The sequence below is a fragment of the Ruditapes philippinarum genome, unplaced genomic scaffold (assembly GCF_026571515.1).
Source record: "Ruditapes philippinarum isolate M1 unplaced genomic scaffold, ASM2657151v2 ctg4450_1_1_1_1, whole genome shotgun sequence".
Lineage (NCBI taxonomy): Eukaryota > Metazoa > Mollusca > Bivalvia > Venerida > Veneridae > Ruditapes > Ruditapes philippinarum.
Genome location: NW_026863088.1, coordinates 50,305 through 70,084, shown reverse-complemented (window position 1 = coordinate 70,084; position 19,780 = coordinate 50,305). Strand labels below are relative to the sequence as shown.

Sequence of the window (19,780 nt, the reverse complement as noted above, 5' to 3'; positions counted from 1 at the left end):
GGTTTGCACTGTTAGCTATTGTCACATATTTTAAAAATTTCCCTAAAAAGAATGAATGGGTTTGTCCAGATTGAAAGATGGGGACAAGTTCATGTGAGACATTTAGCGTGATAAAGTGTTCTATTCAGTTACTGAAATAAATCACATCAATTATGCCCGGAAATATATATATATATATTTTTAATGAAAGTATAGTGTATATATCGGTAGTTCCTGACTTTTACTATTCTAATATTTACCTCCCTTGCCAAAAGTGGCAGCCATTTTGGAGGGGGGTCAATAATATACATGTAATTGACAAAATATGAAAATTTCAATATAAACAGCAGATTTTGGTGAATGGTAAAGATATGAAAAAAAATTTAATTATAGTACCAATATGTAAGATTTTTAATCAGTTTTCATGAAGAGAATCGAAATTATGAGAATGACCCAAAAATGGCAGCCAGGGGAGGTAATAATTGCTATGTGAAAAGCATATATTCTTTAAAAAGTCTAGAAAAATGTTACAGTAAAATAACGCCACTTACTTAGGCCAGTCTTGACTGTAAAATGGTGCCTGTAAAATTCCAGCAGGAAAAACAATTTCATTTTTGGTGGGCGTGTAATATGCATTAACAGTAGGAGGAGTCATGTCCCAGCTGAAAATATAAATATATATAAAAGTAAATAATAAAACTTAAACACAAGAAAATTTTATATCTATTCTCTTTAATGCATATTATGTTAATTATTTGCTTTGTTTCGATCTGATGTTTGTTTGGTTGTTTTTTTAACACTGATTTGAAAACATTAATTATCAACCATACATCAATATTGTTTCTTTTGATGACAGCCCCACTCAAATGGTTCTCAACTTTTACAATAAAACCAGAAAACCTGTGAATATACAGTATCCATTCTTAAAATGCTCTCCCTTTAACTTCAGCAAGGGCTGGGAGAGAAAAAATCAAACCAATCTTATTCAAAAACTTAAAACTTACACATAGGGCTCTGGAGGCTTTCTAAGCATAGCAGCATTCTTTTGAAGTTCAAAATATAAATTTCTTATGTTGTTCTGGAAATATTCTGATGCATTGATCTTCAACTGCAGAGAAAAGTTCATTATAAAAACAGTTCATTATATAAAATGTTCATTATAAAAAAAGCTCTTTCTCTCGATTGTGATGCTTAAATGATGCATACATGTGACAAATGAAATGGGCCAAATCTGGATTTTCAGCTGGATTTTGAGGCTCAAAACTGGATTTTTTATCGACTCGAATTTCAATGCGTGTTTGGCACATTTGGTTCATTTGAATCTATATTACCCTCAAAATCATTAAATGATTATACTTTTTATGATTTTTTTTGTGGATCTATATTAATTTATTTCACCCAAAAATAAATAAATAGATATATGAATAAGTGTAGTCATACAGGCTATTTCAAAACAGTCACATTTTCACATTTCATTATTTTCAGTTTGAAGAATTATATCTGTCTTTCAGTCATTCAATAATTGGCTACTAATTTAAAACATAAGCTTTTTGAAAACGTACAACAACTATTCATGAACATAAGACTCTGACAATTAAATAACGTAACATAAGTAGAAGACTCAAAATAAATGCAAGAATCGTTCTGTTAATTAAATCCACATTTTTGCCTCGATGATTGTGTAATTCCTAAACAAAACTAAAAAATTACCCACTCACTAAAAATAGGTTAACTACACATCTCAAACAGGATTTTGAATGATCCACTTTTAATGATTCTGCTCACCTTTTATCTTTATCAGTGCGGCACTAATCAAAGAAAATCAAAGGTTGAGCCGAATTCATACATGTAAATTTGCAGAATGTAGGACAAAACCCCACCAGTTAAAACCCCACCACTCAAAATTTTATAGAGTGGACAAAATCCCACCACTAAATTTTATAGAGTGGACAAAACCCCACCACTTAATTTTACAGAGTGGACAAAACCCCACCACTTCAGTTTTATAGAAAGAATGTGTGAACAACTCACCAATAAGGAGAAGACTGTACCCGAGTTTCTTCAGGCTATCAGCCACAGTATCCGATTAAACTAAGTACAATGAAGTACAATGAAGGAAAATTGACTTAACTGAATAAATTAGAAATCTGCTATAAAAATGTGCTATTTTCTATTCATTAATTGATGAAAATGTGCTACATTCGTGATTAATAGTAAGTAGTTTATTTTTTATATAAATAAATTGAAGAAATGAATTTGAAGAAACTAAAAAACTAAAAATAATGGATAATTCAAGGTCATAAATGTGGCACAGTCTCAAATAAATGACTACTCTTTGATGTGGATTTAACAGTTTGTAAATTATTTGTATAATCTCTTATATTACACAAATGTTATATTGAAATTAAAAAATAAAATGTGAAAATGTGTACTGTATATTATATATATTTTAATTCATCAAATATTGCCCAATCAAGGCCGTCGTCGATGGTCCGGCCGGTCCGGCCTTGGCCGGACCAATATTTTGGCCAAAAATGAGTAAAAAAAAAAAACAAAAAAAAAAAAACATAAAAAAACACGCATCGCTGATAAGCAATTTCTAAGTTACTTAAGAATTCTCCTAAACGTAAGAAACTTAAGCAAGATCTAGCACCTGAGACGCCGGGTTTTAGAACTGTGTGCCCTACTCGCTGGACAGTCCGTGCAGCTAGTAAGGGTAAGAGGGTTTTTATATCTATCTTAAAATCATTGTATGATTGTGGCCAATTAAATAAGAAAGTTTTTTTAAACTGTTTGATACTAAAATATGTCCTCAGTTACTATTTGGGGCTGAAATTTGGGGTATTGGTAAATTTGAAGAGCCAGAACGAGTACAATATTATGCATGCAAACGCTTTATGTGTTGTAAACAAACTAGAGAACTTGGTTTTGTTTGTGATTTCTATGGTAACGATATTAACCGAGACATCTTAGAGGTGCAGCTTCAGCTGCTACGTTCACATTTTGATAAATCAGAAAATAGTAAAGTAAAAACTATTTTAAGTGACCTTCGATGGGAGAAAAGAAAAAATGTCATTATAGACAGTCTCTAAAGAATTTGGATATACGAACATATGTTGCCAATATTTTGTTTAAAAGCAGGATAGTACCATACTTAGGGTTTAATTATATTTTTCATTTATATTATATATATATTAAACACACAACATATCATCTTTTTATTTCACTTTCTTTTTTCCTTCAAGCCCCGTTATGCCGGAGATATGCTTTAATCTTAATTTCGTAAAAACTTATTTTTTTTGTAATCCATTCGAGCTTCTCCCCTTGCAAAAGTCGCTTTACACGGCTTATATAACGTAACGGGAGACGCTAAATCATGGTCGTTGTACGCACTAGACAGGGAGTCGCTACATACAGACCATTTATATAGTAAATACTGCTCGGTGCGCCAAACTATGGTCTTTACTGTACTGTTACTCTACCGGACGTTTTGAAATTTGTATCAGAACAGTTGGTGCTAGAACGAGCACTGTTCTCTGAGGTTATTGTGTTGTTAAAGATTTTGTTAGTTATACCTACTACTAATGCTACCAGTGTACTCAGAAGAATAAAGACATACCTGAGATCGACAATGTCTCAAGTACGCTTGAACAATCTAATGGTGTTACATGTTCATAAGTACAGGACAGATTCACTCAACTTATTTGTAATTGCCGGTGAGCTCATTACCACCAGAGAACGACGGCGATGTGATTTTGGAAAATTTACATAAAATGAGACTCTGTTGTGTAAGATTATTGTGAACAAAATCACCGTGGATGAACAAGTTTTGTCACGTGACCACAAATGCAAACGCCGATTTGTGATTTTGGCACACACGGACCCGATTTCAGGTAATCATTTGCAGATATCTTTTTTTCCACTGCGAGCACAAAAATAAGACATAGACCGTAGGACCCGGCGTAAATTAAGCTTTTATTTTATGTGAGTAGTCATAACTAGACTTTAGTAGTTTTTTAGAACACTTCGACACAAATATTTTTTTCGCAAAGCAAACGCCGATAGGTTTTACTTTTTCAAATCATTTTTCTCACTGGAAATACATGTTGAGGTAAAATAATAGAGGATATGTGTTTGTAAATTCCATTCCCGTCCCTAACTCATTTATAATTCCATTAGCAAAGTTATATTTGACATTAACCCATGTTTTTCCCTGCATTGTCTAATTTGCAAACGTCGTTTGGACATGTAAAATATGCAAACGCCGGTTGGACATATTAAATATATATATATAACCGGTGGTTATTTAATTCAAGTTGCAAATATTTCAGTTTTCCCAAATAAAATAATGCTGTGTTTTCTTTTTTAGACCATGATTTATTTGCGAGACTTGTGGGAAAGAGCTGCAAAGCAAATGGGGACATGCACTCCATCAAAGACGACATGCAGGCCTCGGTCGTTATTACTGCTGCGGGAAACCATTTCGAAATAAAGATGCTGTAACCAGGCATAGGTATTATATTGAATTTAAAATATTTACTTAGCTTTGAGTGTTTTGAAGACCCTTATTATGTGGGTACATACTTATGTTTACAGTTAATCCACTTTGGTTGATCAATTAGATATTTAATAAGATAATGGCTACTATATTCTTACATAACTATCGTTTATTAACCTGGCGGTGGCGCCATTATTTCTGATACTACTGAGCAATTATCCATACCCTGAGAGAAGCATCCGTGTTATGCTTAATCGCAATACATAAAATAACATTTTAACGGAATGGCGCAATAAATTTTCTCAGTAACATTGACCCCTTATGTCATTTACTTTAAATCCTTTAAATATATTATTGTTTCATTCATATTTGTATCATTGTATTGTAGATGTACCGTGCATGGCGACCGAAGAATGTTCAAGTGCGATAAATGTAACACGAGGTTTCCAACGAAAGACGACCTTCGCAAACACCAGAAGCGTGAAATGACCGAAAAGAGATTCAAATGTGACATCTGCGGTGTGAAGCTTCGTGAGAAGATCGACTTAAAGGCACACTTGGATACTCATACCGGGGAAAAGCCGTTTGTTTGCGACACCTGTGGGAGGCAGTATAGGCACAGGAGCAGTTTATCTAAGCATAAATCGGCAAAGCATTAAATTAAATTAAAACTAGTAACATTATGATTCTAATGATGCAGTATAGATTTTTATTTTTGGTTTCCGTAAGATAATATATATATACACTGATGTTCAGATAGACACTGATTTGACAAGAGAACCAGGCAAAAGTTAAACATTTACTTTAAAGAACATTGTTTCATTACTTTTTATCTGTTTGGTAAATGTTAATTCTATCATCGGGATTTCAACTGATATTCAATATGTTAAACGTTACTTAAACAGGCAACACACATTTACGGAACTAATTTTCTATTCATTTAAAATGTTAATCACATTTGAGCAATTCCAAATTTCTTTATATGGGCTAAAAATTGCCATGTTCTTTTGTCAATATTTGTTTTTTCGATCAAAAAACGATATAAATCTATATGTGTTGCTATGCAAAGCCTTTAACATCATAATTAATAACATTATCTCATTTGATTTGCAGAGCTCCAGATAAGTGCTCAATTAAAGAGTATTACACTGCAATCTTAACGAAATCGTTTAAAAATTATAATTATATAGTATTTTAAAATACTAGTAAAAGGCTTAAAACCATAAGATGTAGATCCGGAGCTTTGTGTGTGTTTCGCTGTTGAAATTTTAATGTTGTCGTTCAATGATTATATTTTAAAAGATTTTTTAATTATTTGTGATTTTCATAATTGTCTGTGATTATACTTGTTGATCTCACTTTTGTTAAGCCCAATTATTGTGCAATTATTTACAATAAAGACCAATAAAAATAAAAAATAAAGCGTTCTCTCATATAACTTTCATAACGTTTATAATCCAAGACACTCTTTATTCACCAATGCCCATTCTAGAAGTTAACAACAGTTTGCTATCATTTCGACGTGCACGTTCGTATCTAACACCGAGCGTTCCTTTCTGGATTGCATTGCGATTGGTTGAAACAGTCTCTAGCTTGCGTTTGGAGGTCCTAACCTGTCGTTTCCTGAAACGAATCAAACTATTAACAAAGATTCGTAATACAAGTCATTGTGGTTATATTTTCTTAGGAGGCAATATAATATTTATTTCACACAATGTATTGTGCAGAATTAATTTATGATATTTACCGTTAAATTAAAAAAGAAATATATAACTAATGCATTATCAAAACTTAATAATCGATCGGCTGCGCCAATCTTGACCATTGAATTTATTATTGCATCGATTTCGACTTTTAAGTGCACTCTCTTTTTTAAATAGTCATTTAATAAAATCAATACATAGAAATAATATGCATTTATGTTATTATTATTTTATCGATAAAGACCAGACACAACCGTAGCTCGACATATGGTTGTGGAGCCTTAAAAACGCAGCTTTTGTTAATTATATTCTGCAACATTTTCGTTTTCCATTATATATAAATTATATTGTTTTTTTTTCTCATAGGATAGTGTGCGAGCATTATCAAATTTTAAATCGTTGAAAAGGTGGTTTACCATAATTATTTTAGTGCTATACGGAAACATTTAACTACTCACTTAAGTGTAATTTTCGAGACTTGAACCATCGGAAGGCATGCACTGCATTCATCGTTTTCGAACGAAGAATCGCTTGTGGTGACCTCTGACCCGGACAGTTCATAAACATGTGATCGACCTGTTCTGTACACAAATTTCCTGGAATGGAAAAAAATTAAGATTTGAAAATACGCATAATTTAAAACAGTTGTTATTTAACTTTTCTGTATGTTTAAGCTTGTACATGTAATGCACTTTATAATTCACTGGTATTTAAATATCCTGTATGTTGTAATTGAGGTTGTAAACCACACTTAAGTGAAATCTTATATATGTATATAGTTATGCTTATACGTCAAAGAATATGTAAAATATGTACTGCAAATATTTGAACATATAATATGTAATCATTAATATGTATTCATTCATTTTTATTGAAAAAATTGACTTAGACTTTAAAGATTTTTTTTTATTTCCTCCCTTTATTTACATAAAATGTTAAATTCGGTAATATCTATACAAATAATGCTTTTTGGAACTTACAAAATTGATGAATCTTAATTTGAGTGTCATATTTATGATATAAAACCATAAAGAAATTGTAATAGAGGATCTTTAACTCGCAGAGGTTTAAATTTATGTTTGATCGCGATGAAATTTACGCTGAACTTTACATTGTTCTGAAAATAGTGCTACAAGAATTGCAATATATGAAGAACTAAGAACCAAACCCTTACCTATTAGGATCATGTCGAACGTGTAGCTGCTCCGATGCAGCCCCGATAAATCGACCAAATTCGGCTGCCGTCACTGTTCCACAACCAGTTTTGTCATGTAAAACCAGTTCGGAGAAAAACGTTTCACCAACAAGACTACTAAATGCCCTGACATTACACGTTCCACCATGACACAGTGAATACAATAAGGTCTTAGCATCTATATGCGCAATCAGAGCTTCCCAGAGTTGTAAAGGCCAACCGGCTACGTACTTTGAAGGTGGGGGGTACTTGTTGAACTTAACATGTGACAGAAGACGTTGTCTAAGATTTTCCCTCATTGTAAAGCGTTCAAGGGCAGAGAACCCTGAACAATCCTCAGCCTCCCACCATAATCTTACATCTTTACATAAATTGGCTGCATCTGTATATCCGAGTTTGTACATTTCTTCTTCAACATCTTCTGAAAAGTGAGTAGCAGCCATAGCAGAAGACATTGGATCGGTTATTTCTTCAACCATAATGGGGGTTAGAAAGGTATTTCCGGTTTTAGCTACAGCTTTCCAAGCCTCATTTGTAATGCCATCAAGACCACCTTTACAACATTTTCTTCTGGTTCGAGTTAGTAAATGGGTCGCATCAATGCATTTGACTTCCAACTGACTTCTATTAGTGCTATATTCTGGGTGATAGAACCATTCCCTACTAATACCTATCCCTTCTATGTAACAATTTTGTGATACCCGCGTTTGAAGTTTCCAATCCTCATATTTTTCTGACCATATGATTTCCGCTAGCGCACAGTTTAAAACTTGCTTAGACATATTTGAAACAACTTTTGCGGAAAGCTCACGTAAAGACTTAACACTTAACATCTTCTTAATTGTCACTTTGTGTGTTTCCTGTTCACGTGTATGGCCTAAATATGTTGACAAAATATCAATTTTTGCTTGCTTTGTCGCACTTTCATTTATGCGTATAGACCTTGTCCTCTTGAAATAACGTGCAATCACCCTCACCTCGACATCGCGCAATGACTTCAGTTGCTTTGGCGACGAAAATTTCTCATGTAAGCCATTTATAACTTGATTGTCCGATTGACCCTTCTTGTTGCTAGCTTTATCGGTTTTAAGTAGAGCTAACAAACAACACCTTCAAAAAGAACTCTTTGAGGAAGGCGTTTGGCAATATAAAGTGGAGACCTCAATGATGGCTGCAGTGGTGAAAGTTTACGTTTCGTTCTATTTGAATTTGGTGTTGGCTTTGGCGTGAGTTTTCGTCCGAGGCGTTTACTTTTATATAAAGGTGAACGGTATGTTTGTGCGAACGGTGATTTTCTTGGTGAAAATTTACGCTTTTTCAGTGATGATGGCGTGGGGGAAAAATCTTCGCCGGTGTGAAAATGTCCAACTTGATAAGATTTATGTTTGCGTTTTGGGCGATGCAACGCAAGTTTTGACTTCCTCTTCGCCATCTGAAATAAGAAACAAACTAAATTTAATTAAGCAAACACAATATAGTCCAGCGTTCAAAAAGACATCAACGGGCGCTTGTATATATTTCAAATGACCAACCGACGTTTGCATATTTCTCATGATCAAACGACGTTTGCAAAATCGTGCATGTGTTTATATCGAATATAACCATGCCAATGGAATTATTAATAAGTTAGGGACGAGAATTTCTTGTAAAAAGATATATCTTCTATTATTTTCCCTCTACATGGGTTTTCAGTGAACAAAAAAGATTTGAAAAGATAAAAGCTATCGGCGTTTGCCTTGCAAAAAGAAAATTTGTGTCGAAGTGTTCTAAAAAACTACTTAAGTCTAGTAATGACTACTCACATAAAATAAAAGCTTAATTTACGCCGGGTCCTACGGTCTATGTCTTATTTTTGTGTTCGCAGTGGAAAAAAAGATATCTGCAAATGATTACCTGAAATCGGGTCCGTGTATGCCAAAATCACAAATCGACGTTTGCATTTGTGGTCACGTGACAAAACTTGTTCATCCACGGTGAAAATACAAGTTACTGCTAAACAAAAAGTGGTTATTGTTGACTCGTAATGTACTATTTTTCCATCATGTCATTGATTGTTTATTGTGTGAGTTTTGTTAAACAATAATCCACGTACTGTAATATTTCTTGTAGTTGTTTATTTGTAATTATCAGATAAAAATGCATCTAAAGACTTATACAACATTAATTATTGTTTATTTTTTATTTGCCAAATATCAATTACATGTATTCATCTTTTATGTACACCTATCCGTCCGTTATGCGAACCTTAAATTTCACCCTTAAAACTTACGACGCACTTAAATCTGAAAAAAATCGTTAACATATTACTATAACATGTACTAACGGCAGGCTGTAAACTGTGCCAAATATACGGTAAAACGGCCCTGAGAGCATCCTAGAATACAAAATTTTCCGGGGGAGCATGCCCCCGTACCCCCCTAGATTCTGGCTAAAACCAACCAAATTGGCCGCACCAATCACAAAATCGTGACGACGGGCCTGCCAATAATTGGTAAGTGGTGGGGTTTTGTCCACTCTGTAAAATTTAGTGGTGGGGTTTTGTCCACTCTATAAAATTTAGTGGTGGGGTTTTGTCCACTCTATAAAATTTTGAGTGGTGGGGTTTTAACTGGTGGGGTTTTGTCCGTCTTCCAAATTTACAGGGTAGTTTTGATGACGTAGCGTGTAATACCTACTGCCAAATTACAAAAGAGGTCAATTGATTGACACACGACAGGTGATAAGTTAAACATGTGAGAATAACTTTGGGTATAGGAACTGTTTATTACGTCACCTTGCTATCAATTAGTGACTCAACATTTAATCCGCTATAATTTAGGATATGGACAGATAACAATCAATGCCTGGAGGCACAGTTTACATTTTAGATACAGGTGCTGTGTTTGATTTTTTTTTATGTTGATTTTTTTTTTAAATATCGGGAATTCAAGCTGTTATATCGGGAATCGGGATCAGTGTTGAAATATCGGGATTTTTTAAAATCCCGCCGGGATGTCACATGTATGATGATGAATTATTAAAAATCAGAATTAACATTTTGATAATTATAAAAAACACCTTGTAAAGTATTGACAAAATAAAAATAAATTTAATAATGATATATGAAGTCTTTAAGTAATGATAAAACCAAGTTCACTGTCTTAATTGCCTCAGTCTTTACAGAAGTATGGTACATATTAAACAGTGTAATGCCCTTAATTAAATCATTTGTCATTTTCCAGGAAATATACAAAGTGGAATTTGCAGGAGAGTTTTTTATTTGTCATTTGATGTATTAATTAGGTCAATGAACAAAATACATACATTTTTATATTCTTTGTTTAATCTTGTTTTATTCAGGATGTATTCTGGAAATCCAATCATGTCAATCACTGAGTTAGCCTAAAATAAATAAATAATTAATACCTATGTTACTATATATAGTAACAAAATCTAGGGTATTCCAGGGCCATTATGGCAAGATCTAGGTCATTATGCATTTGCCATGCCTTGCTCGATTTTAAGTACTGATATTCAATCTAAAGGATACAAATACAATCATTATCTGCCTGCTAATTGATAAAAGTGAGTCATAGGTAAGTGGTTAAGTTGTGTACCCCTCAGCTCAGGGAGCATGGGTTAGAGCCCTACTCAGGACATGACCATGTAGGCTCCAGGTAATGAACTAAACAAGAGCTGTCAGTAGGACAGCATGATCAACTATCCAACGAGCTTGATCGTAAAACAAGTGTCTAGATAATGTAGAATTTTCTAAGTTCTAAAAAGGTTCATATTTCTGTCAAAATATGTTAAAGTTATGGGCCTTGGAAAGTGACCTTTCTTATGCTCTTAAATGTGTGAAATTTTATGTAGTTTGAAGGCACCAACTTATACTAAAAATCGTAACCCAAATGTGACGCTAACACTTGGCTCATTACAATAGCCCTCTCTATTCTTCAATAAATCAAACTAAAAATGGTAAAATGAGCTTCAATCTTTGCTCACAATCAAACTACAATAATTTAATATGTTTAAAATATACCTTAATTGGTTGTTCATTATAAAATCTTAACACAACAGAATTGCATTACAATCTATTCAGCATTTAAATTGTCACATACCTTATCTACTGCAGCTTTTCTAGTTTCATCATCCATCCATCTTAAACTTGGCAGATTATTCTTGAATGCCGTCTTTACTTCTTCGATCATATCTTCCGCCTGAATTACAGGAGTAAAACAATTGATTAATTATGTGTCTGTCGTATGTTACGGTTCTGTTCGGAATGTCCATCTCAAGGATATCAGACTGGTGTTTTTGTTAAGTTTTACCCATGCTGGAAATTTTATCTGGTATGAGGGGTGCCAGTTATGAGTCCAAGTGCTGCAAAATGACGTTTATTTGGTGCAATTTCGAAAATTACTTTCTTAAGATTACGTCATTTGGATGTTCAAAATGAAGTTGTAAAATCATATGCTACTGTAGAAAACTAGTAACACTTGAAATGACATTAATTTCCAGGAATAATTAATTTATTGAGGTAAACCATTTAAAATATGGTAGAATATGCAAGAATAAATATCTGACATGTGTGTGTGGTTCAGATTGAATTATCTGTCCCTATGGTACGTGCCCATGGGTGGCAACTCCGCTAGACTGGTTACTGCCCATTGGGTGGGAACCCTCTGAACAGATATTCCAACCTGAACTGCAGCACACAACCGATATTGTAATTTCTTTCTTTCTTTCTTCCTTCTTGCCATTTTTTCCTTCTTTATCAATATTGTTCCAAATAAGAAAATAAAATAAACCATGAATTTATGCATGATCATAAATCGGTTAATTATTCTGGAAAACGAAAATTCTATGTAACAATATCCTATTATTATACCACTATATACAAAAGATGCTACCCACTGCCGATTTCAATCAACGGCATATACATTTTTTCTTGAAAGACCAGCAGAGTCTGAGCAAATAGTAAAGTGGCAATAGCCTTTTTAGACAACTTAATTTTCAAATATTTTGGTATGCTATCAAGGTGGTAGGTGGGGGTATGAACCAACTTCAATGATAGTTCTAGTTTATTCAAAACAATCATATTATTATTGGAGGATATGAAATACGGCTATTAAGAAGTGTTTTGACATAGTATCATATTCACATTAAAACAATCACTTTCCACAAGACTGATGGCTGAACGGGAAACAGTTCTGCTATAACTCACAGTACATCATACCTTTTGCTTACTGTTGCCTTTAAATACCTCTTGCACGAACAAGGAACCGAGGGCAAATCCGAGCACTTGATCTGTGTCTGTAATACAATGTCTCCATAATTCCTCCCCTCCTGTTGTACCTGTTAACATGCAATGTTGTTCTGTAACGGCTCTTATTATCACAAATGGAAGTGTCATGTAAATGGTAATGAAAAAAAAAAATCCAAGGACCTTTTCTTTGTGAACATGGAGCTAAATTCTCATCCATTTATTAGATGTAAAAGGGCAACTGATAACAAACCCCCTCACTGTTCAGGGCTACGTTTCATCGAAAGCCTTTAGTGTATCCTCAGTCCTAGGACATAAAACCAACATTAGGACTAACTTAAGACCATTTTAATAAACGTTTTACCGTCAGTCAAAGACTGTAGACTATAATAACATTCATAATTCTGAGAAAAAGGTAAGAAATACAATAACAGACCCATTTTTTCGCAATGTGCTATTACTCATCTGTATTGCTTTTTAGAAGTTAATTAAAAAGAGTCATTAAATAGGAGTCATAAGTTAAGACATTTTTTCTTTGAAATGCAAAATTGTCCCAGTTTTGGTCTTAAGACTCATTTCAAACTTAAGACTTTCAATGACACACAGCCAAGTATGCTATTTGGAGATAATTCTATGCCACTGGCATGATTCATATCAACAACATCAAGTGATGTGAACTGTACCAAATAAAACAATTGTCCAACACATGATCTTATATTTAGGAAGTAGTCAATAATTACAACTATCCCATACCTGAAATAGCCTCTGTAAGAATATTTCTAGCATCTGTGAAGTCATTGGTAAGGTATGGGGTCATTGCCTTTACCACATGCCACATCATGTAGTTCTGTAGTGTCCTGTTAGTAACACAGTAGAAATATGGTGATAAATACTGCAAAATCAGTCACAAATCGCCCATTACATGTAAGATCTTAGTACATTTTTTATAAAGTTTGATTTTCTTGAAATATTTTGGCTCATCTGCAGGCATGAAGCTTTAAATTGACAAAAAGTTAACAAAACAAGAACACAATCTACAATTGCGAGTATATTAAAATCTCTTAATAGCAATATTAAATTGCATAATCACGGTTTCTTAAATGTTCATTTGGAAAGTAGCGAAGAAATTTGATCATATGAAAGTGTAAGTGTAAATCAATACAATGTATTTCAATTTCACTCCAATTTTCTAAAACATTTTATCTGACCTTGCCCCATTTTCCTCTTGAAGCGTCTGCTGCAGAAGTTCGGTGAGATTCTGAAGGTAACGAGGCATATAAACTACAACTTCCTCTGCCGGGCTCACTGTCACATTTGCTATTGATAATATACTGTTTAAAAGTTGAATCCAATTCACCTGAAAGTAGATCAAAATTTCTGCACTGCCTTGTTACATAGATTATTGATTATTATCTAGCTAGAACCGGAAGTTCAGTTTACTAGCCTTTGTCACCTGTAAAAGAGCTACTAGGCCTGCCTGGACAATCATGACCTGAGGCTCTTTTACTGTTGTCTGACTTATTTTAATATTTTCATTTTGATACCCACAAAGTTAAATATGGACTTGTTCCAAACTGGTTGCTTGACAAGTCCATTTTTTTTTGTGGTTGGGTTTTCAGGGCACCCATACATTATAGGTCATATGACAACTTTCCAGCTTTACTGGTGGAGGAAGATCTCATTTGCCCGTTCATGCATTATTTCAGGTATGAATGAAGTCCATTTAAAAAATTCAATAGGTAAAGGGCTATTAATAAGTGACAGTGAGTTTTTAACTGTTCTCAGTGTTTAATGCATTAAAACAAGATCCATGTAAAAGAACTCACAAAGTTAAAAAATACATTAAAGGGACTCCACTGAAGTTTTTTGACATGACAGGTCTAAAAATATTTTTGTTTTGTTTTTGTTTTGTACCATTTAATGTAGGCCTATACCAGTAACTTGTGTGCAAAATTTCAGTTTATGTTCTAGCTCACTCCGTTTCTCCAGAATAATCTTTTTTATTGTGAAAAACTAAATGCTTTTAAATATTTTAACCCAAATTGGGCAAAATGATTTTAACTCAATTTTAATTTTGAGCATGATTATTTCATTTATTATCATTTTCATATATTTCACTTATAGTGCCTCAGTTGATTTTTTAAGCTTTTGGAACTAAGTGGGGCTCCTTTAAATTTCGAAATTCTACATTTTCCTAGTATGACATCCTCTCAGAATATGAACAAACATTATGTACAATGTTATATCAGCAATTAACAAGCTATCATAATTATACATAATTGACATTATTTCTATCAAATTGCATAGCAAACATCTGTAATAAAAGTTCAAGATTCCACAAACCAAAAGCATGGCAATTATATAAACATTTGTAATTCTATACAAATATCTCATTTCTATGCCTTCCATCTCCAAGGCAATCATTTTCATGGCAATTTCATAGATTACATTTGCATAATTCTTCTTTATAAAATCAATTGTTTATACAGAGATATAAATTGTTGTATTAAATGTTCATAAAAAAATTTATATAAGGATCATAATGAAAATCTGACTCTTATTTAGACTTTTAAATTTCTTTTGGTGTCTTTATATTTCATATAACAATGAAGTTATTTTTAAAGTTTTGGTTGGGTTTTGCATCACACCAACACAGTAGAGGTCATAATGGCAACATCCCAGCTTTACAGGTGGAAACAGACCTCAATTACCCCTCTGTGTATTATTTTAGGCACAAAAGGGCACCCGAGTAGAAACACTGAAATTTCATAAGCTAGCTGTAGCTTCATCACATGCAAGAATCAAAAACCCATTGCCGGATTTAAAACCACAGCAAAGAGTGGCGGCCAGTGAAGTGGTTTGAGGACAACAAATTTTGAAAGATTATTATTAAAAAGAGATAAGCGATATAATGTTGAACTAGAACTATCACTAAATGTGATTAATACCCCAACAAGTCTGCTTGGGAAATGAGGATGTTACTAGTAACAGGATACCTTGTAATAGAATTGAAACATAGAGTTATGGTTGATGGCAATTAAAGATAATTGTGGTTCATGTATGTTGCATTTCCTTTCAATGTGGTTGGCCATTGATGAAGTTTAATTGAATTACTCTGTAATAAGTCCAGAAAGACAAAGAAAAAGAACAAAGGGCAATAACTCTATAAATACTGAAGATAGAGTTATAGTTCTTGTGCACTGCACTTCCTTTTAATGTCCTTGACAACTGTATGAAGTTGTACTGAATTCCAAACAGTAGTTTTCAAGTTATGCTCTGGACAAGGAAAAGTAACAAAGGGCAATAACTCTGTAATTAGTCAAGATGGAGTTATGGTTCTTGTGCACTGCACTTCCCCTTATTGTGCTTGACCATTGTATGAAGTTGTTTTGAATTCCAACCAGTAGTTTTCAAGTTATGCTCTGGACAAGGAAAAGAAACAAAGGGCAATAACTCTGTAATTAGTCAAGATGGAGTTATGGTTCTTGTGCACTGCACTTCCCCTTATTGTGCTCGACCATTGTATGAAGTTGTTTTGAATTCCAACCAGTAGTTTTCAAGTCATGCTCAGGACAAGGAAAAGTAACAAAGGACAGTAACTCTGTAATTAGTCAAGATGGAGTTATGTTTCTTATGCACTGCACTTCCTCTCAATGTGCTTGACCATTGTATGAAGTTATAATGAATTCCAACAATAAGTCTTTAAGTTATGGTCCGGACAAAAGAAAGCAATGGAAAAGTTACAAAGGGCAATAACTCTGTAATTAGTCAAGATGGAGTTATGATTCTTGTGCATTGCACTTCCCCTTATTGTGCTTGGCCATTGTATGAAGTTGTTTTGAATTCCAACTAGTAGTTTTAAAGTCATGCTCTGGACAAGGAAAAGAAACAAAGGGCAGTAACTCTGTTATAAGTCAAAATGTAGTTATGGTTCTTGTGCACTGCACTTCCTCTCAATGTGCTGGACCATTGTATGAAGTTATAATGAATTGCAACAATTAGTCTTCAAGTTATGGTCCGGACAAAAGAGAGCAATGGAAAAGTAATAAAGGGCAATAACTCTGTAATAACTTTAGATAGAGTTATGGTTCTTATGCACTGCACTTCCTCTCAATGTGCTTGACCATTGTATGTAGTTATATTGAATTCCAACCATTAGTCTTCAAGTTATGGTCCGGACAAAAAAAAAGAAGGCAAAGGAAAAGCAACAAAGGGCAATAACTCTGTAATTACTTTAGATAGAGTTATGGTTATTGTGCACTGCACTTCCCCTTATTGTGTTTGACAATTGTATGAAGTTGTTTTGAATTCCAACCAGTAGTTTTCAAGTTATGCCATGGACAAGGAAAAGTAACAAAGGGCAATCACTCTGTAATTAGTCAAGATAGAGTTATGTTTCTTACGCACTGCACTTCCTCTCAATGTGCTTGATCATTGTATGTAGTTATATTGAATTCCAACCATTAGTCTTCAAGTTATGCTCCGGACAAGGAAAATGCAATGGACAAAAAAAAGCAAAGGAAAAGCAACAAAGGGCAATAACTCTGTAATTACTTTAGATAGAGTTATGGTTCTTGTGCACTGCACTTCCCCTTATTGTGTTTGACAATTGTATGAAGTTGTTTTGAATTCCAACCAGTAGTTTTCAAGTTATGCCCCGGACAAGGAAAAGTAACAAAGGGCAATAACTCTGTAATAAGTCAAGATAGAGTTATGGTTCTTGTGCACTGCACTTCCTCTCAATGTGCTTGACCATTGTATGTAGTTATATTGAATTCCAACCATTAGTTTTCAAGTTATGCTCCGGACAAGGAAAATGCAACGGACGTCTGGACCGACCGACCGACCGACCGCCCGACCGACCGACCAACCGACCACCGGGTGACTCCTATATACCCCCCCAAACTTCGTTTTTGGGGGTATAAAAAGTAAAGGGAGATAAGCAATACAGAAGTTAAGAATATACAAGAGAGATAAGCAATTAGTCAAGGGAGATAAGCTATACAAAAGTTGAAAATGGTCAAGGGAGATAAGCAATATAAAAGTTGAAAATTGTAAAGGGAGATAAGCAATACAGAAGTTGAAAATGGTCAAGGGAGATAAGCAATATAAAAGTTGAAAATTGTAAAGGAAGATAAGCAATACAGAAGTTGAAAAATGATCAAGGGAGATAAGCAATATAAAAGTTGAAATCTGTAAAGGAAGATATGCAAATGGTCAAGGGAGATAAGCAATTGGTCAATGGAGATTATAAGCAATAAAGAGCTATAATGTAACTTACAAATGGGGCTAGTTTTTGAACATCACCAAGTAAAGTTACTTACAAATGGGGCTAGTTTTTGTACATCACCAAGTGTCATTTTATGATACAACTGCTCTTCATCCCTTCTCTCCTCACTCGGAACTGTGATCTATATAAAATATTGAAATCAACCAATCAATAACATTTCATATTACATGTATGTACAAAAACTTTAACCAAACATGTTTTCAAATGTCATAGACACAATGCATGCTTGGAATTAATTATGAACAATACTTTCCAACTTGCCATTATTTATGAATGATATTTTCCCGCAGTTACTTTCATACATAATACATGATAAAATCACTGTATAATGATGAAGGATAAACTAAAAAAATACATTACTTTCAGAAGTAATGTTGGAATAATAAATGAAATTTGTACAGTTAAACCCTGCCTATATTCGTTGTATTAAAAATCTTCATAAAACCAGAAATATGGAATTATTGATATAGTACAAAAATCAGAAAAAGTTACAAACTGTCTATAGTTTTATTAATAAAATTTATAAATATGGCAAACAATTGATCTGTTCAACAAAATTTAACTTTTATCTTCAAAATTTATTGACATCTTTTTTTTTTCTAGCTAACTTGTTAATGATAACTAATTACGTAACAGACTTAAGGTCAAATCAATAACGTAACGTTTTTTGGTGCCGAAATAAAACATATCATTAATAGTCATAATTTTTATATACATGGCATAAGGCCAGCATAAGAAATTTATAATTGAATTTTAACTGAATAGAACATTCCCATTGCTTAAGGAATGGAATCCAAATTTATTACTTTGAAATTAAATTTGATATTTTTAGGATAAAATCTCATAAAGTCCCTGGATTTTAATATCAATATACACTCATTATTTGACACCATGAATCATAAACTGTTGTTGGGCAAGCTTCTATATTTTCTAACATCGAAAATAAAGCAATAATGTTGTTTCTTTATGGACCAAATCCAAATGCGACTTGTTATTAAGGGCATGCATAATGATAAAAGCTGGTATGTTTTCTTCATGCGTAACAAACAATAGCTTGTAAATAAAACATTATCATAAGTTAATTAAGCAAAGTCCCTAGTCCCATTGATTTGAACTATAATATATGATTGATTGATTGATTTTCTTTAGACCGGCGGTCAAGGATAACCTACTAGTGCAAGCACTTATTTCCAGTAGGGTCCAGTAGGGTCCTTACATTAGCAGACTTTAGAGACAGCTATGAGATACAAGGGTGTCCGGGAACCAGTCCCTAGCTCTTATCAAAAAGACCCCTTGGTTCTTTTACATGCCCAGTGTATAGCACTGATACATGTGAGGATTACCTGGGTTTCTTACCAGTAAACCTCTAGGTAGGTGGGAAACACTGAAAGTGTCTCTGAAAATCCCAAGGGTGTTACCCAGGATCGATTTATAGCAATGTAACAAAAAATCAGATTTTTTTGGATTTTTTATTTTTTTATATATTGATATTATAGTGCATGGACTACAAGGTTAAATATATTTGAGGTCAGATCAATGCCACTATAGCACCTTTGAATCGTCACTAAAGTGGGGCGAGTCGTTATGGGGCGATTCATTATGGGGCAATTCGTCATTGTGGCAAATCATTATAATACCAGACACAGTAGCTATTGGTTAATTCTAGGTCATCCAGAAACACCTTATCATTATTATTACATTATTTTAAGCTACAATATCAAAAATACTTACGTTAGCCAGCTGTGTTTCAAACTCAATCACATCGAGCATCTGTTCCCTGGTGTTGTTCTCCTCACCACCGAGTAAAACCCCAACCCTTGTCATGTAGTCCAAATAGGCTGACAATACCTGCAAATAACAATACACAGTC

At 33.7% G+C, this 19,780-nt stretch overlaps 2 protein-coding genes across 4 annotated transcripts in view; both read right to left on the bottom strand.

Annotated features, from left to right (window-relative positions):
* Nucleotides 1-482: 482 nt before the first annotated feature.
* LOC132721104 (endothelin-converting enzyme homolog) overlaps nt 483-19,780 on the bottom strand; it is a 69,532-nt gene continuing 50,234 nt past the window's right edge. For all 3 annotated transcript variants that reach the window (XM_060705357.1, XM_060705356.1, XM_060705358.1), the window contains 9 exons: nt 19,642-19,758; nt 17,945-18,031; nt 13,829-13,977; nt 13,374-13,477; nt 12,594-12,712; nt 11,476-11,574; nt 10,679-10,756; nt 984-1,087; nt 483-641 (listed from right to left, as the gene is read on the bottom strand). In XM_060705357.1, the coding sequence (XP_060561340.1) occupies nt 527-641; nt 984-1,087; nt 10,679-10,756; nt 11,476-11,574; nt 12,594-12,712; nt 13,374-13,477; nt 13,829-13,977; nt 17,945-18,031; nt 19,642-19,758 (972 nt within the window). In that variant the 3' untranslated portion in view covers nt 483-526. The remainder of the gene's footprint in view (nt 642-983; nt 1,088-10,678; nt 10,757-11,475; nt 11,575-12,593; nt 12,713-13,373; nt 13,478-13,828; nt 13,978-17,944; nt 18,032-19,641; nt 19,759-19,780) is intronic.
* LOC132721103 (uncharacterized) lies at nt 6,104-8,475 on the bottom strand. Its single transcript, XM_060705355.1, has 2 exons — nt 7,355-8,475; nt 6,104-6,776 (listed from the first exon to the last, which is right to left on the bottom strand). The coding sequence occupies exons 1-2, from the start codon at nt 8,206-8,208 to the stop codon at nt 6,635-6,637; spliced, it is 996 nt and encodes a 331-aa protein (XP_060561338.1). The 5' UTR covers nt 8,209-8,475; the 3' UTR covers nt 6,104-6,634.

Bases quoted from the DNA above. Each gene is read 5' to 3' on its own strand.
- LOC132721103 (XM_060705355.1), bottom strand. From the start codon at position 8,208: ATGTTAAGTGTTAAGTCTTTACGTGAGCTTTCCGCAAAAGTTGTTTCA. The intron at 6,777-7,354 runs GTAAGGGTTTGG...TTTCCATTCCAG, and splicing joins GTTCGACATGATCCTAATAG to GAAATTTGTGTACAGAACAG.